Below are 24,747 nucleotides of genomic sequence, written 5' to 3'. Positions count from 1 at the left end.
CCTTAGGCTCCCTGCACTGGTGAGGGTGAGCAGGGAGTGTGGTGGCTTTCAGGGCTGACTTTACCACCTCACTCCCAGTATGTTTGTGCCCTCCCTTGGTTGGGGAGGCTTTAGTGCAACTGTTCTGACAGTGCTGTGTGTACATCTGGGCGAGGAGGAGAAGGGGAAAAAAAACCCCACAAAAAACAAACAGCTGGTGAAGGAGGCCAGCTCAGCAATAAAGGCATTGCTGCAACAACCAATAGCCTTGACCTACAAGAAACATTAAACCATCTTGACAGCAACCATTTTGTGCTGCGAAATACAGAGAGACACTGGAGAGACGGCAGCTGCAGGAGAGGTCTAAAGCTAGAGGGGTGGAGGATTCTTGCATACCATCAGGATTTTTATTAGTAATTACCTTGTGAGGGAGAGTACCAAGGACAGAGGCAGCAGGGAAGGCCTTTTGAGAAGGTGCAGAAAAGCAGTGGTGTGATGTGGTAATAAGTAGCCTGGGAAGGAAATCTCATTTCATTGTGTGGACAAATCTCCATGGAACTGAGCCCCTTACAGTCCCAGCTTTGCTCTTGTTGATAGTAAAACACCTGGTTTTAACGGCAGCTCTGTACTTGCTGGACAGAGGTGGGATCCTGAGCAAGATATTTAATACCTTTTGGAGCTACCGTTTCTGTGTCTGCAAAATGAGGGTCATTTTAGCTGTGGGGTTTAAGAGACCATGCATATAAACATCCTGAACAGTGCCTGGCAGGGAATAGCCATGACCAAGTGAAATGTAACTACTATAATTTTTGGGAGACTATAATGGTCGTGATGGTATTAATGTTAACACTAGCTAGTGGAAAAAAGAAATCCCATAGTTTTAGTTACATAAAACCATAGAAATCTGTTTCTTGGATGTGTAACTGTCCAATTAGGGCTGAAGGTGAGAGGGTGGGTTTCTTCTCTGTGTTGACTCAGGGACCCAGGCTGTATGCATCTTGACTTAGGATCTACCAAGACTTCAGAGTCCACAGCCAGTAGTGGGAAGAGGGTGGACCAGGTGTTCCTACTTCCTGAGAGCCCTGGCTTGGATGTAATCAATGGCATTCCTGCCCACATCACATTGATGAGAATTGGTCACATGGTCACCCCTGATGACCAGGAAGGAACTTCATCAGTGATTAAGTGGGAGCTCCCTTCCAGGCTAACTGCACACTGTTGGAGGTACACCCATTTCTTTTTTTTTTTTTTTTTTTTTTTTTTTTTGTGAGCAGTTAGCTTTCTCTGCTCTAGTGGTATTGGGTAGGTGACAGTCTGGGGTGACATAGGTGCCTTAGGACAAAGCTAATAGTAGCCAGGTCAGTTACAGTGGGCAGTGGCTTGATAATCAGTTATACAGAGCCTTGCTGCTCAAAGTCCTCCGTAGCCCCAGTAGCACTGGCTTCGCTCAGGAGCTTGCTTGACATGAAGAATCTCAGGCTCCACCCCAGACCTTCGGAGTCAGAATCTGTATTTACAATCTCACACACTTCGACTGTGTAGATTCCAATTTATTTGGTCTTGGGATGTGCATTGTTTCTAACAGTGCTCAGGTGAGGCAGGCGTTGCTCATCTACGGGACTACACTTTGAGTAGGGGACGCCAACGTCCAAAGCTCAACCTCTCCCTGAACGAAGTGAGGTTTTTTCCAGTGGCTGTGTGAAATGGGGGCTTCCCACTTTGCCTTCCTTATGCTGGTGGTCATCTACCCTGCATGGGTGGTGGTGCTGCAAGAAGGTGGCTGAGGTGGACTCCAAGCTTCTTGTTTTGTCTGAAGAAAGAGGAAATCCAGAGAGCACCCACAGAAGGCCAGCAGCTGGGTGTTTACTGATATTTGGTGGCCGAACAGAGACACCCTTCTCATATTTAGAATCCGTCTCTGGGCGGACGTGAATCTCTGTCCAACTGAGCTCACTTGGAGTTGTCTATAGCGAGCGGTGTTAATGAAGCCTGTGCTAGAGTCACACAGGTAATCACCCTCTTCCTGTTCTCCTTTCCCCCTTGTGACAGTTCATTCTTTTGGAAAAATTCATTAACCTACTGTAACACTTTTCACTGGTGACAACTCTAAGTAAAAGCACGCTGGCATTTCTTGCTTTTTCACAGACTATTCTCTCAGCTCCCTGAGAGTTGCACATTTTAGAAGAACAAAAAAAAGTCTTGTTTTGAGATCAGTGGCCCTCATGTAAAAATCCCTGAGCTCTGAGGCTCTGTTGATGCCTTGAGGTGATTCTGGCATCAGCTGATGGCCAAGACATTTTAGAAATTGTAGACTGGAGGGAGGGTAGGGATGTAATGTACATGCATCACCTACTGTGTGCTGTACTTAGCAAATGTAGCTCTGTAGTCTATTTTTTAAATGTTTATTATTTTGCACGTGTGTATGGAAGAGAGTGGGAGAGCAAGCCAGCAGGGAGGAGCAGAGAGAGAGGGAGACAAAGAATCTGAAGCAGAATCTAGGCTCTGAGTTGTCAGTACAGAACCCAAAGCAGGGCTCGAACTCCTGAACTGTGCAATCATGACCTGAGCTGAAGTCAGATGCTTAACCAGCTGAGCGGCCCAGGTGCCCCAGCTCTGTAATCTTCTAAACCACACAGATAGGGAAGGGAACTGATAGTAAATGTTAGGTGCTCTGCTGGGTGCTACCTATTGTCTCTTTCATTTGCCATTTAATCCATTTGCAACTCTGAACATTAGACCTTATTGTTATAGGTAAAAGAAGGTGAGGGTGGGGAAAGGTTAAGTAAAGTATAAAGCCAGGATTTAAATACAACTGCTACCCTGAATGTCTTCCAACTTCATTGTAGGGTCACTGTGAATGAGAACCAGGTGGCAGACTTTTTTTTTTTTTTTTTTTTTTTTTTGAGGAGTGAGTTGGTCTCCTATAGTCCTCAGATTCATAAGATTGTCCAGCTCCAGGGTTAAGGAGAAGTCTAGTATGGTAGTTAAGAGCATAAGCATAGATTCACCTGTGTTTAATTCCTGCCTCAGCTGGGAGTTTAATCAAATTAGCCTCTCAAAGCCTTAATTTCCTCAAATGTAAAATTGGGATAAAAATAGTACTGCTCTCATAGGAATAATGAAATGATCGTATAAAAGTTTCAATGTCATGCCAGATATACAAAATAAGCACTTAACAAATGCTAATTATTGGTAATATTTGTAGAATCAAGCCGCTTTTGGCTGACATGGACAGATATCACTCAACTTAGGTTACATGAAGAGGATAGGGTTTTTACAAAGCTATGAAGAACAGCCTGACTGGAAAGTCAGATATTGAGATTTTTTTTTTTCCCATCTTTCTTGGGGCCACATGTCATCCTCCTGTCTACTCCCCTTTTTGGATCTGGGCCATCATTCTCTTGATCAGAGTCCTGTTACCTTTTTGCTCCACTCTGTTGAGTCTGCTTAGTTAGGCCTGAGTCTGAATGCAATTTTATCCTAAGCACATGCCATCGATCACTTATAGATTCTCAGGACTTAATTGAGAATTAATAGGCATCTTGTTAGTTGAAGGCCAGCAAACTAATGGACGTCTTCATTAGTGGATGGGGTTCACTCCCTGCTCTAGGGGCCCTCTTCATGAAGCACAGTGGGTGAGGCGAGCAGACAAGTAGGTTGAGAATAGGGATTTGGGTTTTTTCCTTTGGTGTGTTTTTGTAATTTCGGTTGGGTACAGGTTATTGATTGGCTTATTGAAGGACAAGAATTTTATTCTTTTAAATGTATGTATCTTTAAACATTTTATTTTTGAGAGAGAGTTGGGGAGGCAGAGCACGAGGGGGACAGAGGATTTAAAGCAGGCTTTGCACTGATAACAGTGAGCCCAATGTGGGGCTTGAACCTATGAAATGTGAGATTATGAGCCGAAGTCTGATGTATAACTGAGCCACCCAGGTGCCTGAAAGGAGAAGAATTTTAAAATTAAGTTTCCAAGGTGATGAAAACCATTTCCTCAGAAATGATGAATTAGTAGAAAAAGCAGGGAAGGGTAATTTCATGTGTTTGGACCCGTTTTAAGAAGGGTCTGTCCTGTGTCTCAAGCCTTAGTGCCCTTTTGGGATTTTAGACTCTGCATTGAGCGGGCCGATGTTGAGAGGTTTCTCTGTTTGTCAGTCTCTTAGACCTTTAGATGTAATTGCCATTACCTTTCATTAAAGATTTTCTTAGAGAAAATTGCTTTCTTACCTGTTTTGCCGTTTTCGTGGCCTGAACATCATTCATAAATTCTGGAGGCAGGATTTTGTCTTCATTTAAAGATTTAGTTTACTGGCAATTACGGACAAACCAATGCAGCCCATTGAAGAACTTCCCAAATAAATACCAAAAACTCTGGTAGAGTCAGTTAATTACCTGTGACAGGGTATTAGGAGCCCTGAATGGAAGCTTAAGCAAATGACTTAGGGCTTAGAAGAAGAATCCACATTGACCTGGAATCTTTTCTTCTTTGGTCTCCTACTTTTCCCAGACCCTTTTCAGTTAGTTGGGCCTGAAGGCTCCTGTTGGCCAAGGGTCTGTAGGTGGCCACGTCCCTGTGGGGCAAAAATAGTGAATTGTTGGTACAACACTTCTACACACGAGCAGACCCAGTGATTGAGGAAGCTACACATTCCAGATCATGTAGCTACAATAGAACGGTGGAGCTCCTGAGTGATTGTGTGGAGCAGAGCCCCTACCAATCCATGATGGGCATATAGCACGAATAATAAAACGGGCATTTATTGTGTTATATCACTGACATTTGCAGTTTGGAGATTTGGCTCCGTGGTGTCATCTAGTCTATTCTGCTTAATTCAGCAAGGCAGTGTGTTATCTGATGGGATTCAGCTATGAATAAAACTACTCGTAGTTCCTGTGGAGTGGTAGTTTAGTCAGGGAGATGCGGATTTTTCAAATCATCATGCAGGTAAACAATGGAAATTTTGAAGTGCTACAGGGTGTCAGCTGTGTATGGTGAAATGTTCATAGTGCTCTTTATGAGCATGGGATTAGTCAGCTTTGGCACGAGCTTATGGCTTCATCATAAATTTGGAAGTGAAAAAGTCCTTTTTGCATTGCTATGGAGAGATAAGTGTGTAAAGTGAACTCCCACCTGAGTCAGAGACACGATGGTAGTACTCAGGGCAGCCTCATGAAAGGACTTCCTTTTTCTGTATTAATAATTGTAATAATAGTTATAACTAATTTGTCAGGCTAGGTGAATGATCCAGACAAATCTGTTCTCATGGAGCTTACAAACTAATAGGTAGGTTTCCCCAGAGTTGAAATCGGGGGGCAGGAGGAAATCGGGGGGCCAGAGGCCCAGTGCCAGCAGTACAGACATGGCTGCTGAGGTCCAGCTTTGTTGCCAGGGACAATTTCTAGGGAATGGAGAGTCACTAGGCACATACCCTGAGAGAGGCCGCTTTTCACCTTTTTTTAAAGTATGGCTCTTAACATTTGCTCAGTTATTCTCTATAGGTGCCAAACCCTTTACTGATATGTATATGCTTAGTTCGTTGAGAAAGGGCCTGGCTGATGAGGTGTACAATCTCTTGGGACCATACCTGATTAGGTGGACATGAAGCAGGTATAACACATGCAGGATGATAGACGTGTATGAAGTGATGAGTTCCTTGAAGAAGATGACTTGGACTTGTCCCCTGCAGTGCTTAGCACACTGTGTAGCACTTATAGGTTTCTATTAAATGCTTAATGACAGAACAGACACTACATTTTACTTACAAAGCAGTCGATTCTTGTTACGATCTGATACATCCTATTGATTCATCTTATAGGATGCTATTTTGGTTTATATGTCAACTTGGCTGGGCCATAATCCCCAGATAAGTGGTCACACAGTATTGAGTGTTTCTTTTGATCAGTGTTTTGGATGAAACATTTAGATTGAATAAAGCAAAATGCTCTGTCATGTGGGTGGGTCTCATCCAATCAACTGAAGGCTTGAATAGAACAAAAGACTTTCTCTGAGCCAGAGGGAATTCTGCAGCAGCCTTCAGACTTTCCTTGCAATATTGACTCTTCCCTCAGCCTGATAGCCCACCCTAAAGATTTTGAACTAGCCAGCTTCCATAATCAATCTCTTTCTATACATATGCACATCTCATCTATTGGTTCAGTTTTTCTGGAGAACTATGTCTAATAAAGATACTCATTTAACCTCTCCAATCCCCACATTTATTTAGTGTCTACTATGTGGCAGGGATTGTTGGGGAAGCCAAGAGGAATAAACCATATTATCTGCTTTCAATCTCTTCATTCATCATTTAGAAAATACTTACTAGATACCTCCTATGTTGCAGGCACTGTTCTAAGCACTTGAGATACAGCAGACCTAAATTCTTGCCCTCATGAGAGCTGATGGTGAAGCAGGGGAACATAGGCAATAAAGTGTACAAGTAAAAAAAAAGTAAAATATGTAGATAATGATAGGTAATATGGGCACATCTGAGTTTAGCAGCATGCTAATTTAAAAAGGGTAGTCAGAGAAGACCTTTCTGACAAGATGATATTTGAGCAGACCCCTCCCCCCCCCCAAAGGATACACAGAAGTGGACCATGGTCTGTTTTAGAAGAAGGCTTCATGCTACTTACAAAGTTCCCCCTTCTGAAGCCACCTGGCCTATTTCAGCAAGAGAAGGGAGGCTTGTGTGGCTAAGTTGGAGGGAACCTAGCATGAGAGGGTATAAGATTATGGCTCATGTCATGTAGAGTCTTTTAGACCACTGTAAGAATTTGGTTCTTCTGATTGAGATGGGACACTATCTGGGGACTTTAAGCAGAGATATGCCATTTAAACAGACATGCTTTGAAGGCTCATGCTGGCTGATCTGGGGAGAATAGACTATAGGGGGCATAGGCAGAAGCGGGTATTACACTTAAGCAGTTATGAACTGATGTTGGCTTGGATCATAGTGGCAACAATGGTGGTGGTAAGTGGTTGAGTTCTGAATATAGCTTGAAGGTAGAGCTTATAGGACTTGATGATGGATTAGATGTGGCATGTAGGAGGAGAGGGGGGAGTCAAGGATGGTTTCAAGGTTTTGGTTGGACCAAATTCAAATGATGGACTTATCATTTACTGAGAGTTGGTTGGTGGAGCATCAGAGAATAAACTAGGGTAGGTCAGCTTCTGATAGCTCCAAAATTCAGGTGTTAATTCTTGATTAACAATTCTAGTTTTTCTCCTTCAAGGAGAAGAGCCAACTGTGTTGCTAATCTTCATTCTTAAACCAGGATTTCCTATTACTTTCTATGTCCCTTGGGGTATCTTAAATGGCTGCAGCAATTCAGATTTTTGGAATTCTGGTACTGTAAGATATTTATATCCCTCAAGTCTTAGAAATCATGCTTAGTTATGGGTTAAAGTCAGCACCACCATTAAGGGCTTGGGCTTTTGAGTTGGTCTCTTTGAAATTGCAACCATGTTTACAATTTAACAGCTTTGTGACTTTGGGTAAATTCCTCCTTCCCTGTATCTCATTTCCCCGGTTAGGATACAATGATAATAATAGGTGTGTGGTAAGGGATAGTATGTGCTTAGTGTAGTGACAATATGTATTAGTGCATAGAGTCTCACCTGGCATGGATGAGTTCTCAGCAACTGTTGGCTACAATTCTGTTATGAGCATTAAGTACAGCTCTGGGGAGTTTGTACATCTGTTGAAAATTGTTCGTTGGTCAGTTTCACATTTGTGGTTTAGGATAGAAGAGGATGTGCCCTGATCCCAAACTTGTTCTCAGCCACTGATGCCAGTGAGTACAGTGGTCTCTGTGAAACTTTGTTCAGATTGAAGGAAACCTCCTCTATTCTTTTTTCCTAGTATATTTGCTTCTTTTTGAAAACAAGATTTAAGAAGCTTTTCTCCCCTATGTGGCTTTGCTTGCCAGTTGTAAGGTTAGTCATACCTGTTTGTTGATATGGTCCTACATTTGCCTGGTCCCTTTTCTTCTGGATAGTCTGTCATTTTTCATACTGAAAAACCTGTAAGAATATTTAACATTTACTGGATGTTTATTATGAATCAGCCACTGGGTTAAATAGGTTTTAGGCTTTCTCATTTAATTATCACCATAGCACTGATAATCATCCCTTTTCTGCAACTATAGAAACTAAAGCTGAGAAGTTAAGTATCTGGCTGATCTGGAACTTGGTCAACCTTGAAAACTCCTGCTTTTAGCCCCTTTCCATGCTCCCTCTTAACAGTACACATGCCTTTTGAGTTTATTGCCCCTTCTAGTCCTGTCTTCTTGCTCTTTTTTACCCTGTCTTGGTCCTTGTGTCTTGGTGGAAAGTCCACAATGACAGAGCCAAAAGGGGCAGAGCCCATACTGTAATGAGCATGTACCACCCCCTTCCCTTTCCTGTCCCCTCGCGATCATCATCTGAACTCCTGAGACTGGGTGTACTGTTCTCACCACCTGCTTCGGGAGGTTCTGTCAACGTTTCCAGAAATGTTTCTGTTGCCCAAGGAAGTGGAAGCAATTGTGCCCAGAGAAGGTTATTAGTGAAAGGGTGAGGCAGAATAGAAACCAGGGAGAGATTGGGAGTTGGAATTATGGTTTTCCAAGTTGAGGAGTGAGACTGACCATCACATAGGCCTTAAGTTTAACCTATTTTCTGGTATCTGGTCTTGGCCAGGTTTCTTCCTCTGAATGGCAATGGTGCCTGCCTTGAACTATTGAGATAACGATCTGAAGGGACTGGTGCAGTACCTGGTAACTCCATACATGCTATTCCCTTTGTACCCCTTAAATGCTTGAGGAACACTTTCTCCAGCCAGCAAACTCCACCCCCTCAGAGTGATGAGAACTCAGGATATTAACTCGAAGGCACTGTGTTCAAGCATAGCATTGTCATTGCCAACTGGATGAACTTGGACAAACAACTTTGCTTATTGTTTCTTGTTTATGTCTGAAATGAAATACTGTACGCTTTACTTGGATGAAGCATTATGATAAAGCTCAAAATATAAAATTCCTCCTAGGTTTTAGTGCGAAATGTATACAGAAATCATTTTCTGAATCCTGCCCTTCCCGTCTCTCCCATTCTCAGATTCCCGTGTGTGTGTGTGTGTGTGTGTGTGTGTGTGTGTGTGCGTGTGTGTGCGCGTGCGCGCGCGCGCCTGGGGTTGGGGGCTTTGAGAGTGGGAAGAAGGCTGTAGGTTATTGCCTATGTGGTAATGCTCAGCTATGGCGGTGGGGGGTGGGGGAATCTCTGTTCACATAACGTTAAAACTGAAATATCTTTGACTTTATGTCGAGGGGCACCTGGGTGGCTCAGTTGGTTAAGCATCTGACTCTTGATTTTTGTCTCAGGTTATGATCTCACAGTTAATGGGTTCGAGCCCCCTGTCAGGCTCTGTGCTGACAGCAAGGAGCTTGGGATTCTCTCCCTCCCTTTCTCTCTCTGTCCCTCCCCTATGTGTGCGCTCACGCTCCTGCTCTCACTCTCATAATAAACAACAACAACAAAAAAACTATGTTGAAGCATCTTTTAATCTAGATGGTAGCTTTAAAGATGTTGCAGACAAGTCAGCATAGTGTTTTGTGTCCACCCCTTCACCTCATAAGTTGTAAGAGGATATAAGGGTAAAATGTGGACCATCTATAGGGCAAAGCTTTGTAAATGAAGTTGCTGTATAAGTTCTGAGTATTACTGTAATTGTATACCAGTGTGCCTTTTACTTGAAAAATATTTCACTTGAGACCCAGTACTTATGCAATAGCAGTCAACTCTCTAAGTTGACCAGTACATTGATTCCCTACAGGAGGGTGGCAGGATATGGAGAAAACTAACAATTGGTGTCAGGGACAGCTCCTGTGGGGAGGTGAGCCCCAGGCCGGGTCTCTGAGGTGGTAATCCACATGCACTTGCAGGGACAATGTGTGAGGAGCTCTTCAGGGCTGGAAGTGGACCTGAGTGGTTGGGGACAGAGCCCAGGCATCTGATCCTTGTGCTTTTCTGCTGCTGACAGAAGTGCCTCTTGCTTTTTATGAGAGAATATGAATGAATTCTATTAGTTCAGCTATGCAGGAAGAGCTCTCACCCTGCAATCGATCCCCACGCTGTCAGTAGGCAACTGAGATGTTTGAAGCAGATGAGCAGCCAGCCCCTCTTCCTCTACCCACCTCTGCCTTCATTGTCAACAGCTCGCGGAGACCTCCTCCCATAAATCTTCAGCCTGGCCTCACCCAGGTGGGGAGAAGGGAGTGTTTTCTATTTTGTAACTCCTGACTATCAGGCTTTGTAAGCACCCTTAGATTTCAGGGTAAATCATTAATATCCAATTTGGGAAAGTCAGTCGTATGTAATAGCAGCATTGGCAAAGTAAACGGAAAGTGGAAGGCTGTGAGCAGGGTGTTAATTATCCTGTGCTATAGATAGAGTGCGAGCAGGTGTATATGGGTTCCATCTATCCGGCTGCCATGGCTGTACTGCCATTCACGTTCATGGGGGTATATCTTGTTCCCTGCCAAACAGCCCTTAAGCCCCAGTAATACTGTGAATTCAGAAAAAATAGAATCTCCTTTGATAATGTTATGTGAGGGCATAGCATTTTAGAGAACCACATCCAATCCCCTCAGGCAGGTTTTGTTAGAATAACTGTTCTGGATACTTGGCAAACACACACTTGAGTAAATGAGACCAAATGTCACGTTTGGGAATCATAGCAAATGGGTCTGGGACAAGGGTCTCCCAGCTTACATAGAAATTATAAACGTACACTCAAGGTGAGTATGATTATATACACAAAATGAGTGAAATTATGGAAATTTAAGCAATTGGCCCTAAGATAATCGGTATCCTCTTGGTTCCAGTTCCTTTTTGTTCTTTTGATATCTTGTGTCATCTAATTGGGGTCTCATGATTCTCTGTCTCCCTTCTGCTGCTTGGTTCTGGCAATTTCCACTCTCAATTCAAATAACTGCCATTGCTGTTAAAGATGCCTTGTATGTAGCATTGTTTTAATGTTCTTGTGCTGAAAGACCTCTTCAGGAGGGGTGAGGGTAGTCAGGATAACAGAAGGCAAAGAGCGTAGACTACTGCTACTCTGCCACAGGAAGTCTTGGGCTCGGAGACTGGGAATCTTGAAGTCCTCTTAGGACTGGTGACAAGGCTTTGGCTCCATCCTGGAATGGCTTGTCCTCTAGCTGTGGGGGTTGAGGTAGACCAGCTTCTGTGCAAGAGGCCTTGGGGTCCAAGGCCGTAGAAGGCCACTTCCCAGTTTTAGCGGGGTCTGCTCTCTTTTTAGCCATATCTTCTGTGGGGCCACAAAGGAAGACTCATACTCTGTGAATATTTGGGCTGTGTATAGGGCCACTGAGTTGCATCACTCCATGGTGGCCCTGTGGATTTACAAAACAAAACACTTTGCTGAGTAAATAGGGTGTATGCTTGTAGAATGAGGATCACAGCATTAGATGAAACAACAGCTACACATGCGTGCATACATACTCCCACATCTACTAATTATTAGCTTCGTAGAACACTGTATTTTCTGACTTAATCTGGGAGAGGAGGAAAACTTAATGTGATTTTTTTTTTTTTTAATTTCCTTTCTCTTTACATTTTCTGCTTCATCCTTTCCCATCAATTTACTTGAATTTGTCTCATAGAGATTGGGACCGGAGATTGAGATTAGTTTACAAATAAATTTCTTTGTAATGATCGTAGTCCACTGTATGTCAGACACTGGTCAGAACAATTTACATTCAATCCTCACAAGAGGACTTATTTTTAATATTTACAGTAAATTTTATAACCATATTAACAATTATCTGGACAACTTATTTTGCTCATTTTTATTCTTATTGAGGGGACCTTCTCACTTGATTTTCTGGCTTTGATTCCTCTTTTGACAATGTGGGGTGTGTTTATTTTGGGGATGATATATGTGGTGAGCCGACTTGGAAGAGCTTGCTTCTGTTGTCCTTGAACATGTATGAGAGTTTACAAGGATCAGAATTCTGAAGCCACAATCTTTACTATGAAAAATCCCATAGAATTAATTGATGTAGGATTTTAGGGAAGACGTTTATCACCTAATCTGATTTTTGTTCCTTTGTCTTAGTGTGCCTTATCTTGTTGTGTGCTTAGAATTTTGTTCTTTAGCTTTGAAATTAAAAAAAAAAAAAAAGTAGTAGGGTCAATAAGGTGTGGCTATCATTTTATTTTGGCCTGGCCTTTGACTCCAGGATCCTTTTTTTTTTTTTTTTTTTTTTTTTTTTGACTCCATTTGGCCCTTAGCAGGCAGCTAGTTGGGGTTTTCCCACATGAATATACAGCAGGAAAAGCAGTAAAGGAGATGATGACTCTGCAAGGGAGCAATTATAACGATGAACAATGGAATCTAAATTAGACTAAGCGAAAAGTAAAGACAGCAGGGGAGTAATGGATAATGCAATAATGGAGGAAGTCAATGCATTGGAGGTCTCGATGAGGATAAATAATAGTCTTATTGGGGGTGCTAAAGTAAACTGACTAGAAGAGAGAAGGACCTGAAAGAACTGAAAAAGATTCTGTGGTGGTTCAGTTTCATTTAAGGAATGCCTACAGTATGGGGGGCAGTGCTGGAATGGAATGGGGGATGGTATGGAGGTCAGGTTGCTGATCAGCAAGCTAAGTTTGGGGGTAGGTTATCCACTGTGATGTTAGATTGGCCAAGAGGATGCCAGAGGTGGAAAGGCAGATGCTGCTTTTGGGAGTCTAGAATGAGTGCAGGGTTGACTTGGTGGCCAGTAGATGACAAATTTGTGAAAGGTGGATGGGTGACAAGGAGTGCCTCTGAGTAAGATGGGGGAGGACTGTTTGGAAGCACAGTGAAGAATAAGGAGGACTCCTACCATCATCTCACTGAGAGGTAAATTGAAAAGGCCTCAGCAACTGCTTGGGAAGGCTTAGGGTAGACAGTAGTGTCAGGGATAGCCAGGTTAGAGAGGAAGAGGGGAGGGGACGAGTTCAGAGAGCAATGGGGGAATTTTCTGGCCAAAGGCCATGTGTTCCAGAGAATGTAGTGGAGAGGTAGAGGTAGGGTGGATTAGAGTGGAGGAGGGTGCCCAGATTAATACTAGGGTGATGAATGGCCAAGAAAATTTTGAGTAGTTACTCAGGTAAATAGGTGTGGCTCTTCTCATGGGCATGTCACCTGTGCAGTCACACAGGGGCCCATGTTTAAAAGGGTTCTATGCTTTGTATAAGGTTCTGCTGTTGCTATCTTAAATTTTATAATGCACTTTTTAATGTTGGTTTTTGAGAGTGCATGTGTGCGAGCAGGGTAGGGGGAGGGAGAGAGACACACACACAGAATCCAAAGCAGGCTCCAGGCTCTGAGCTGTCACACAGAGCCCAACGCGGGGCTCAAACTCACCGTGAGATCATGACCTGAGCCGAGGTCAGACACTTAACCAACTGAGCCACCCAGGTGCCTCTGATGCCTTTTGAACAAGGAGCCCTGCATTTTCATTTTGCTAAGAGACCCATGAATTGAGTTTTGTAGTTGGTCTTGGGATGGGGTTTAGGTATGACCATCTCTTGGAGGACCATGTAGTCCCCATACTGTATTTGGTACTGTGAGTGTGCTGGGCTGACTGGTCAAGATTTTGCCAGAACTTTCTTCCTTTCCCAGAAGTGCTGGTGTAAACTGTTTTGTCAATCAACTGTCCCAAGGCCCAGCACCACTTCCTTCCCACACATCTCCTGCTTGTGTCTCTTATGATAACTTTGTGAGTAGTTGGTGAGAAAAGGAATGAGCCATCAACCTTTCTTCAACCCAGACAGTTCTGTAGGAGGCATTATAGAAGTTACTAACTTGAGAGTATCCTTATTTACTCTGTTTCCACTACTGATTACAAATTTTCCTCTAATTTTATGAACTTTGGGCTTTCAATGAGAATGGGGCAGGAGGTGCAATGAGGAAGAAAAAGTTCTATGTGTCCAAATTGTCATTATAAGAGAAGGCTTTACTTTCTCTTTCTTAATAAGTTATTTCTTAACTCTTTTTAAAGTATCTGGGCATATATCCTTATCTGCCAAGTCCTCTTTGCTCCAAGAGATGCTTGTATCATTAGACGTAGCTGATGACTCTAGAATTTAATTTTGAGAAGTTGCCAGTACTCATTGTTGCTCAACTATTAATGCAATAAAAGAACTATTCACTATACAAAAATGAACTTAGGGTTGGCCTAGCAGCAACTGATGTAGTATCAATGGGTTACTTCCTTCTGGAAAGAAATTTTTTATTTATTCTCTTCCCTCTATGTAACCTGTTGCCTCTGTTGACTACAGATACTGACAAATACCAACATCCTCAATTTACTGCTGTATTTCACATTGTGTGAGGGGAAAAAAATCTCAACTAGCAGAGATTAGTTTCTGTGCATTCAAAATGAGATCTAAATAAGCAAGACCTACAAGGGGAATGACCTTATTTATCCTGGTCATTCTTCACCTTTTATCTCAACCTAAGGAGGATGAAAATCGAATACTTTTTGCCTTCTAACCTGCCCTGTGGCCTGTGTAGCCTGTGACAGTTACGTATGGGAGGAGGAGGAGGATTCGTGGGAGCTTTTGAATGTCATTGGCTCAGCCAAATACCAGGGCTTTCTCTTCACTTCAGAAGAGTACAGATTTCTAATGAAGATGCTTACAGAATTAGCCTATCATTGGAATTTATTTTTTTTTATTTAAAAAAAAAATTTTTTTTTAACGTTTGTTTATTTTTGAGACAGAGAGAGACAGAGCATGAACGGGGGAGGGGCAGAGAGAGAAGGAGACACAGAATCGGAAGCATGCTCCAGGCTCTGAGCCATCAGCCCAGAGCCCGACTCGGGGCTCAAACTCACGGACCGTGAGATCGTGACCTGAGCTGAAGTCGGACGCTTAACCGACTGAGCCACCCAGGCGCCCCTCATTGGAATTTATTACACACTGTTACTTGTCATCTCCCTACTTTTGCCACTTGAGATGAAATGACAATGCTGTGGGGCTTATTTTATATTTCTCATATGAGGAAGCTGACACACATTAAGGATGTTGTGAGCCCAACCACACCTTGGGCTGTTGCATTGAAGTCGTTGACAGAACCAAGCATGCCTAGAAATAAAAAGCATGTGCTTTTTCCAATCCTCTAGTTTCATACTCTGGACCATGCTGTGTGGAACCATAAAGATCTAGTTCTACAATGAAAATGGATGTTGAAATAAGGTCTAACTGGAGGTCCTCTGGTCATTTAGGGCAAGGTGCATGCTTGGGCTGGTGTCCATTTGGACACCAGTGGGGAGAAGACTTGGCCTTTTAAAGGACTCATGTTTGATGCATTCTGCCCTGCTGGATTCCCTGTTTGTCTCTAGTCCAATTCCTAGGTATGTTCTGATGCTTTTATTCTCAGCCTGCTGGTGGGAAGTAACTTGTGTGAGCACGTGTGCACGCATGAAGCATGAAAATAAGAGTTAAGATATTTAGCATTTGGCAGATTAGCACTTCAACTACAGGTGTTAAAATTGTCATTCTCCAGCAAAAGGGTAAATCCCAACCTGTATATTAACCTTTTAGTTTTTCCTTTGTGGATAAATACTGAAAGGAAAAAAATGTGCTTTCTTAAAATCTTGTTTCCTGTCTCCCACAGATTATGTGTACTCCCTTACCTCTTCTGTCCAGCTCTGCCTGATCTGAAGTTTTGGAACCATGTTTATATTGCTGTGATGATCTTCCAGCAGCCTGTCTTTGACTCAGTTGCACAACAGGAGTGCATCTGGGCATGTCAGGGATGGTAGTATCATGCCAGTGACCTTTGATCCATCTGGGCTTGGAGTTGGCTGAGAGCCTTGGATTTTGAGGGGCAAGTGTGATTTTTTTTTTTTTTTAACTTAACATTTATTTTTGAGAGAGACACAGAGCATGAGCGGGAGAGGAACAGAGACAGAGGGAGACACAGAATGCAAAGCAGGCTCCAGGCTCTGAACAGTCAGCACAGAGCCCAATGCCGGGCTCAAACTCAAGATCACGACCTGAGCTGAGGTCAGACCCTTAACCATCGGAGCCACCCAGGGGCCCCTGCAAGTGTGATTTTCTAGTAAAATACCTGGCTTGAATACATACAGGGAAGTTGGCCAAATTGGTGGAGATTCCACTTGCTTTCCAAAGAGAGGTTATATCTCCACAACATCCATTTCCCCCTAAAGCTTGGACTCTTTAGTATTACGGGATGTCTACCCATATAAAAGATAGAACTTGTGCTTTCTGTATGTTTTTTCTAAGCAACACACTAATGGTCTCTTGTTCTTCCTTCTTTCCTTAACTAAGAAACCCACTGTGAGCTTAGATAATAGGCATGTGAAATACTGATTGCAACACAGTAAAAGTCATTATATCATGATAGGTAAAGGGTATCCAAGAACGTCTTCCAGAAGACAATAATATCTTTGAGAAAATTTGGAGAGTGGATATGAATTTTCCCCACTGAGAAGGCAGGAGAAATGGGTCTTGAGGAAGGAAGAGGTTTTATGTGAAAGGGTTTGGCTTGGTTGGGAAGGTGTGGTTGGGCTCACATAGCACCAGGGTGTGGAGGTAACAGGAGGAAGTGAAGTTGAAAAAATGTGTGGCCGGTTTGAAGGCTGTAAACCTTAAAAGCAAAAATGGTGTAGAGAGTCTGAATTTTATCCTATTAGTTTATGGGAGGCATCAGAAGTTTTAAATAGGAGTGCCATGGGCAGGTTTTTATTTTAGGATAAAAATTAATGATGTATAGAGGGTGGACTGAGCTGAATGGGGAGGGAGGGACTAGGGAGCAGGAGCCCCTAGCTGAGGATATTTTAGTAGTCTAGCCAAATATCTTAGGTGTTTGTGATGAGAATAAGGAGTAATCTGTTCAGTGACATTGTGGAGATTGAATGGGTGGAACTTGGTTACTGTATAGGTGGTGGGATTAGGAAAAGAGCAAAGTGCTAGCAACAGCCCCCCGGTTTCTAGTTTGGACAACTGAGGGGATAGTGTTGCCCTTTACTAAGGCAAAGAACACAGGAAGAGGGGTAAGTTTGTCAAAAGGATGAGGGGAGGATAGGAACATGATCTGTTGGAGGCACTGCCTTCTTTAGCACTGATAACATTGAATGAAGAACCAGTTTATTCCAAGGTGATGCCAGTGGAGAGATCTCCCTTTCACACTGAACTTCAAAGTTCACTAGGACACTGCTATGTAGACACCTGTGTCATCCTTGAATTCTCTGTGCAAGCAAAGTCAGTCAACAGCATCAGATCTGTGAGTGGCAGAAGGGAGGTGTTTGCAGCTCAGACTGAATGGCAAGCCAGAGCTGTCTTTAATGCAATGTGACCGTGATATCAGGCCAAAGCTTACTGTTAATTTCAGCATTGTCCCCCAGTATTCATAAAAGCTACCTACAGCAGCTTGTAAGTCCAAGCTGAATGTGCAGAGCCATTATGTGGACTCTCCCCTGATGATTTGCACTCTTTGGTAGCCTGGCATTGCCACTGGTGATTAGAACACTGACGATGTCCTGGCCAAAATGTTCTCTTGGGGGAGTTGGTCTGCACCTGTCGGGTGAATAGATACGGTGAGCAAGGCAGACAGCTATGGGCTGGCTGGCCAAACACTGAACAGATAGAATAGAAACTCTAAAACTTTGTAGAACCAGGACATGGCATGAAGGAGAAAAAGGTTTCCTGCTAAATACAAACTCCTGTTTTGTTTTGTGTAAGTCCTCTCAATGGAAAATACTTGCTAACTCTTCTAAGTGCTTACAGTGCATGCAGGCAGCAAAATTCCAGGGCTGGTGAAATGCTCTGATAGTGTCTTCAACCATTTAAGGGTCAGGGAACCTAAAGAGAAAGTAACAGAAAAGAGTTACCCTGTGTCCCTCATGACAGATCATTAAGCAAGATTCTGGAGGGTTATCCTTTGGTCGGTAGGTCTTACTGGCTGTCACTGAAAAAATCAGAAGTGGAAAGGAATATGCATGAATGGTAGACCAGGCTTCCTGCTCTGGAACACAGAAGCCCACCAGCTGTGATCCGTGGCATCCCTTTCCTCTGCACGTATCAGCATCAATGCATCAAGGCTTTGCAGTTGTCCAGCCCAGGGCCAGTACAGCCCATCAGCTTTTATCTGTATTATCTGTGTAAGGAAAAAATTACTAAGCACAAATCCAATTGAAGGCAGGAGTAATTAATGGGGAACATGCACAGATAAATAAGCTATTTAAATGTATGGCTACAAATCCCCTGGTCTGCCCATTCACAGGGGCCCAGCAACAGAGCCCCCTCAGATGTTCCAGAACTGGCTGCCAGGGAGATATCTGAGTGTAAAACCCCAGAGGGGATGTCAGGAAATATTAATGAAATGCCTTCATGAAGAGTTTGTGAGGCTGGTGGAAGGTCTTTCTGGCTGCTCTTGTCAGACGGGCAGAATGCTGGGACTGAGTGCAGCATTCATTTCTGTTCAGTTTGGCCAGAGAGGCAGAGCACTTAGTAAACAGAACGTGAGCATTAGTGGAGTTTGGATTCTTGGCTTTTTAGTTGCCTGAGGAGTCTCTGAACAGACAGTCCCTCTTCCTGGGTGTCAGGGAAAAGTAGAACAAAGCAGGCTCAGAAATGTAACATTCCTCTTCCCCAGAGACAATGTTTAAGGTAATGTCCTAATATTTCATGACTTAAAGGTTTGTAGGGATCTGTGACTTGGAATAAAAGTTGGAAGGAAGCTAGGAAATAGGTTTGGCTAGACTAGCTGTGAGACCATGATTACAACTGCTGTACCAGTTTCCTGGCTGAGTATATCTCTTTCCTCTATACCTTCACTTTACTCCTCCTTCCCCACCCCTCATACCTTTTAAAGTCTGTCTTTTTAACTGACTGAGCTCCTGAATAAGATACCACTCATTGGCTCTTCTCTTCAAGTCAATTGCATGTAAGTCATGTCATGGTTAACTGGTACTGTTTGTGGTCTCCATAAAGCCTTCCAGTATTGTTACAGATGACTAATTATCTGATTGGCTCCTTTATACTTATTAGATTGATTAATTTGGTGCCCACAAGAGACAAAACAGAGCTTCTATCTAAGTTCTGCCTTACCAGCTTTATAGCTGTCAGGAAATGTTGCCTGTTATAAACACATCTAAAAGTACATATTTACTTTCCTTCACTGTAAACCTTCTGTGGCCCAAATACATCAGACACTTTAATAATGTACAGTATCTTCATCCAGAGTTGACTAAGGAACGTATATTTTGCTGTGTCTGAGTTTTTCCAAGAGTTTAAGATTAATTACTGTGTGAATTCCAGCTCTGAGAATGGATTCCAGTGTTGTAGTTTCAAGGACAGATATTACCAGACAATTATGCTATGATTATATGGTAGTTGATTTTCAGTTTTCAAGGTCAGGATTAATAGAATAATTATAGTGCAAACACAACATTGGCATTTTTAACCTTTTTTTTTTTTTTTTTTTTTTTTTTTTTCCCTACTGAAAGAGAAAATCATTTTCTCCCGAGCTTGCTGAGCCAGCTCTCTTTGTGCAAAGGCTCCCTCCTATTATCAGTCATTGCCGGAAATGGGAGAGCTGGCTGCTAGACCAGAGCAGGCTTGACTACCCACTGTCAGAAATGGGGCAGCTATTAGCCTGGGGATAGCACACTTTTGCTTGATGAGTTCAGATTGATAGCACAAAGAACTTATATAGGAAAAGAAGAAGAGGGCACTCGGGACCAAGTGGGGCAGCACATCTTTTGGATGAGAAATTTTGCCACATTTGCAATTAAGGCTAGGATAGTTAGGCCTTCCAAGAAGGCAGTGCTAAGATTGAGGTTTCTCACTTACTTATAGTGAGGGTCTGCAAACTATGCCCCATGGTCCAAATCCTGGTAGCTACTTGGTTTTTAAAGTAAAACTTAATTTTATTGGACTATAGCCAACCTCATTCATCTACACATTGGCTATAGCTGTTTTCATGCTACCCGGACAGAACTGAGTAATTCCAACAGACACCTTATAGCCTGCAAAGCCTAAGGTATTACTATCTGGTCCTTTACAGAAAAAGTTTGCTGACTTCCTGCCTTACATTGTTTCATTCCCAAGTTGCAAATATCATGGGGGAGGGAAATGTTGACGGGTTTCAGGTAGAATTAACAGTTCAGATGAAACTTCACCCTGATATAAAACAAATTTTGTTTGAACAATAGTCAAAATTTAAGACTCCTTGAGCTTAAGTTTCCAGTGAAATGGGCCGGCTGTCATGGGTGGAATACCTAGGGATCCACCCTTTTAACTGAGCTTTTTGAATCACATACCAAAGCCATTTTAGAACTTTGTTATTTGGTAATAATGCAGCATGTTACCAAAAGCATACTTTTGGAAAAGCCTACTTTTTCCTCCAGCATTTCTACATGTACCCAGTTTCTACTTCCAGAAGCCCCAGTATACTTTGGTTATTCTCAATTTGGCACAAATCCAACTTCTTGTCTGGCTTCTAGGCATTGTGTACATAGGGTACAGGTGTGGTGGGGGTGTGGGGAGGGAATGCTCTGGGGCCATCCATCTTGGGAAAGCATGCTCTGGGGCCATCCATCTTGGGAAAGCATGTTGTGTGTCTTCCTGAAATACTCTGGTCACTTGGTTCTCAAATCCCCTGTTGATAAGCAGATCTAATTGCAGACAGTTTGTATTCATATGTCCCTGTTTTTCCCCTAGGACTGTAAGAAGCATTTAAGAGTTTAAGCAGAGAAAAGAGTATTAAGATGTCACTAAAGGGAACTACAAAACTTTTCTTTTTCTTTAATTTAAAAGATAGAATATACAGTGGGTCTTTGAAGTTCCAACTGTTAAAATTTGAGAGGTTACCTTTTCATGATTAAAAGTTAATTAGCAGAGCACCTGGGTGACTCACTGGGTTGAGTGTATCCGATTCTTGGTTTTAGGTCAGGTCATGATCTCGTGGTTTGTGGGGTCGAGCCCTGCATGTGGCTGCACGTTGTCAGAGCTTGGAATTCTGTCCCTCCCTCCTTGCTTTTCCCCAACTCACATGTGCTCTCAAAATAAATAACAAGTCAATTAGGGTTTCTCTCTATAGGATTATATCATCTGCTAATAGATCATTTACTGATCTGGATTCATTTTTCTTGCCTAATTGCTTTGGCTAGGATTTCCAGTACTATTTTGAATAGAAGTGACAGGAGTGAGCTTTCTTGCCTTGTACCCAGTCATGAGGGAAAAACTTTGAATTTTTCATGATTGAGTAGGATGTTAGCTGTGGGCTTGTCATACATAGCTTTTTTTTTTTTTTTTTTTTTTTAAATTTGTTGTGGTATATTTCACACCTAGTTTTTTGAGCATTATTTACCGTGATAGGGTGTTGAATTTTGTCAAGTGCTTTTTGTGTACTGAGAAGATCATGTGTTTTTTAGCCTTCATTCTGTTGGTGTGGTGTATTACACTGTTTGACTTGCATATAGACTGCAAAGCCTTAAAATATTTATTTGAATAAAATGGCAGGGCATACAATCAACATATAAAAATAAGTTGTGTTTCTATACACTAATAATGAACCACCCCAAAAGGAAATGAACAGTTCCATTTATAATAGCATCAAAAAGATTAAAATAGCAATAAACCTAACCAAAGAGGTAAAAGACTTCTGTACCAAAAACTACATTGGGGCATCTGTGTAGCTCAGTTAAATGTCTGAATTCACCTCAGGTCATGGTCTCACAGTTTTAAGCTTGAGCCCCACATTGGGCTCTGTGCTGATGGCTCAGAGCCTGGAGCCTGCTTCAGTTTCTGTGTCTCCATCTATCTCTGCCCCTCTCCCACCCACACTCTGTGTCTCTCAAAGATGAATGTTAAAAGAATAAAAACTACAAAGTATGCTGAAAACTATAAAAGAGATTAAAAGAAACCCTACAAAAATAAAACTAAAGAAGATGCAAATAAAAATAATTAAAGGAGATGCAAATAAATGGAAAATATGTTTTCATGGATTAGAAGAATTAATATTGTGAATTATCTTCTGGCTTCTTGTTTCCTGAGGTCCCAGCTGGGCTCAGGCCCTAGAGGCAGAAGCAGACGTTCAGCATTCTCCCATTGTTGATATGGCAGCTCCAGTGTCAGGTTCAGCTTGACTTGATACACAGCTGGCTGCTCAGAGGGTGGAGTGATACAACTTGGGAGAAAGTTAATCACATTTGGGGGTAGCTTTAACCAGTAAGAACATTCAACAGAAGATGGCAAGGAGTCAGCCAATAAATTAATCCTCCTCCTTCCTGAAGGATGTTCCAAGACACAGTGAGTCTATAGGCTTTCCAAAGATGTGTCAAATGACTAGCAACCAGCTGGGTTTTCTTACTTTCCACACTTCGTGACAAGTTCCTAAGTTTTTATTACATCATTTTTCTTTATAGAGGTATAAGATCTCTTACACAAAGAACAGTTGTGATTAAAATGTTGGTAATACTAGGATACAACTTTTACATAACGGTGAGGAAGTTGAGGGTGAGAAATGAGGTAAAGTAGGGCCAATGAGCCTACCAAAGGCAGAGCCCGCCTTATCTCTAGGTTGTGTTAATCCAAGCCTGCAGTTTCTGTTACAGCACAACCGTGCTCCTCTCTATTCTATATAGGGTGTGCACAATGTAGTATCATATAAAGCAATAGCAGCAAACTTTGTCTGCAAAGGGCCAGATAATGTCTTTGGTTGTTGGAACTATTCAACTCTGCCTTTTTGGTACAAAAGCAGCCATAGACGATTCATAAACATAGCTATGTTCAGTACCCACTACATTGTATGTAGGGCCCAGTACACTATCAAGACTTGTGGCTCTGTGTTTAAAAATTAAGAATTTAAAAAAGTCTATAGTGGCCCATTAAACTAAATATGGGGCCCTAAGTGTGGTTCCTCAGTGACTGCAGGTTGCATGCTCATGAGGTCAGCCTTGGCTGTATTTCCAGTAAAATTTTACTAAAACAGGTGATGGCTGGGTCTGGCCCATGGGCCAGTTTGCTGATGTCAGCTATAAAGAATGACATAGTAGCATGTATCTTTGCTTGACCCAAGAGGGTTGTGAGTGGGTGCATGCTATGGATTTACCTATTCAGCCATCCTTGAACTTCTCCATATCTAGGCTGAAAGTCCATATACTGATACTTGATCTAGGATTGTCCCTTGGAGAGGGGTGGCCCTGGCCCCAGAAGCTAACAGGTCAGTAGCAATGGGTTCTGACCTAAGCACTTCTCATGCTGTTCCTTCCCATTTACCTCTGGGAAGACAAAACAGGCCTTTTTGTTTGTTCTTTTTTAACTCCAGTTAACTTTGTATTGACTCTTCCTGTTAGTGTCCTTGACTTCTGAAACACCTTCAAAGACCACCTTGGAAATAAACACAGGGATCCTTTCAGAAGCCTGTCAGCCTTTGATTAGCTCTTGTTGACTTTCTAAGAACATGTCTTATCACTTCTCTTGAGTTTTCAGGGAGGCCTTTGTAGTGTGTGGAATGAATATATATATATATATATATATATATATATATATATATATATATATAATATAATTTTTTTTTTGTATGTGCTTTGCTTCCCCAAATCAGAACTAGTCTCCTGGTGAGTTCCTGGACTTGGCCTGCTGGTTTCCATCACAGCCTGCTTTGGTCTCTCTCACTGGCCTAATGACTCCGGAGCCTCAGCCTTTTCGGGTACTGATGCTTTTCCAGCTAGTTACAGAATTAAAAGAAAACAAAAAAACTCCATGGTACCATTAGAAGGAGTGCTACCTAGAGAAAGGATTTGGTCTGTATAACTGGAATAGACACCTGACTCTTCCTGTTCCTTCTCTTTGGGATTTGTTTTTACATTTGAAGCCGAAACTGGATTCATATGATGTGAGAACAATGAACTGAGCAATTATGCATTCTACAAGAAGCTCCAAATTCCTGTGACCCCTAGGTGGCTTAGTTAAGTGTCGACTCTTGGTTTCGACTCAGGTCACGATCTTGCGGTTTTGTTGAGTTCAAGCTCCGTATTGGGCTCTACACTGAAAGTGTGGAGTCTGCTTGGGATTCTTTTTCCACCCCTCTCTGCCCCTTCCCCCCTTCATGCTATCTTTGTCTCAAATAAAAGTAAAAAAAACCTAAAAACTCCAATTTCCCTTATACAAAGTACTTAGCTGTAACAAAGAGATCATCTCTGGCCTGGGTGGGTCTATGCCTGCCTGGGAGAATGACCTCGGAGCTTGTCTTCTCCGAGCATGATTCTCTTAAAAACCAAACAGGATAAATGTGGAATGTTGTAGCTGCCTTTGCTGCTGTGGGTGACTGTGCCTGTGAGTTGGCATGCAGGCCTCGGCCTAGGTGAGTAGAAAGATGGGTGAGAAACTGAGGCTGCGGCTCTGTGTCAAGGTAACTTCTACACAGCTTTTAGCCATTGTCTTGGGCAATGGTACTTGTGTCATGTAAATGAGACATGAAGATAGCTGCTGGGCCTTTTTTTTTTTTTTTTTTTTTTTATAAATGTAATACTGTTTAACTTCAAAAACCTTTCAGCATTCTAAACATACAAAAAAAAAATAACAGAACGTTGCAAATTGTGTTTAGTACAGAAGGTTCTTGTACTCTCACTGATGCAGTGGCTCTTCACTTTGCTGACAATGAAGGGTTCTACAGTTTGTTTCAAAACAGTTTAAAACTACTGCACTTAACTAAAAAAAGATCCAAACACTTCTCATGCCAGCTGACC

General features: G+C 42.4%; 2 protein-coding genes across 6 annotated transcripts in view; one reads left to right on the top strand and one right to left on the bottom strand.

The window, feature by feature from the left end:
* LOC125932768 (uncharacterized) overlaps positions 1–24,747 on the top strand; it is a 789,340-nt gene that overhangs the window by 96,628 nt on the left and 667,965 nt on the right. Inside the window, exon 1 of one of the 5 annotated variants that reach the window (XM_049645307.1) lies at positions 13,307–15,857. The exons of the other annotated variants lie outside the window; for them this stretch is intronic. The gene's annotated coding sequence lies outside the window, so the exon portion shown is untranslated. Of the gene's footprint in view, positions 1–13,306; positions 15,858–24,747 lie in introns of those variants that run through there. 5 annotated transcript variants of the gene reach the window in all.
* LOC125933540 (high mobility group protein B3-like) overlaps positions 23,671–24,747 on the bottom strand; it is a 1,910-nt gene continuing 833 nt past the window's right edge. The window contains exon 2 of the mRNA XM_049646660.1: positions 23,671–23,726. Within this exon, the coding sequence (XP_049502617.1) occupies positions 23,671–23,726 (56 nt within the window). The remainder of the gene's footprint in view (positions 23,727–24,747) is intronic.

This window comes from Panthera uncia, chromosome D2 (assembly GCF_023721935.1).
Source record: "Panthera uncia isolate 11264 chromosome D2, Puncia_PCG_1.0, whole genome shotgun sequence".
Taxonomy (NCBI): Eukaryota; Metazoa; Chordata; class Mammalia; order Carnivora; family Felidae; genus Panthera; species Panthera uncia.
The sequence above is the reverse complement of the archived record's forward strand: the minus strand, read 5'-3'. Positions and strand labels throughout refer to the sequence as shown.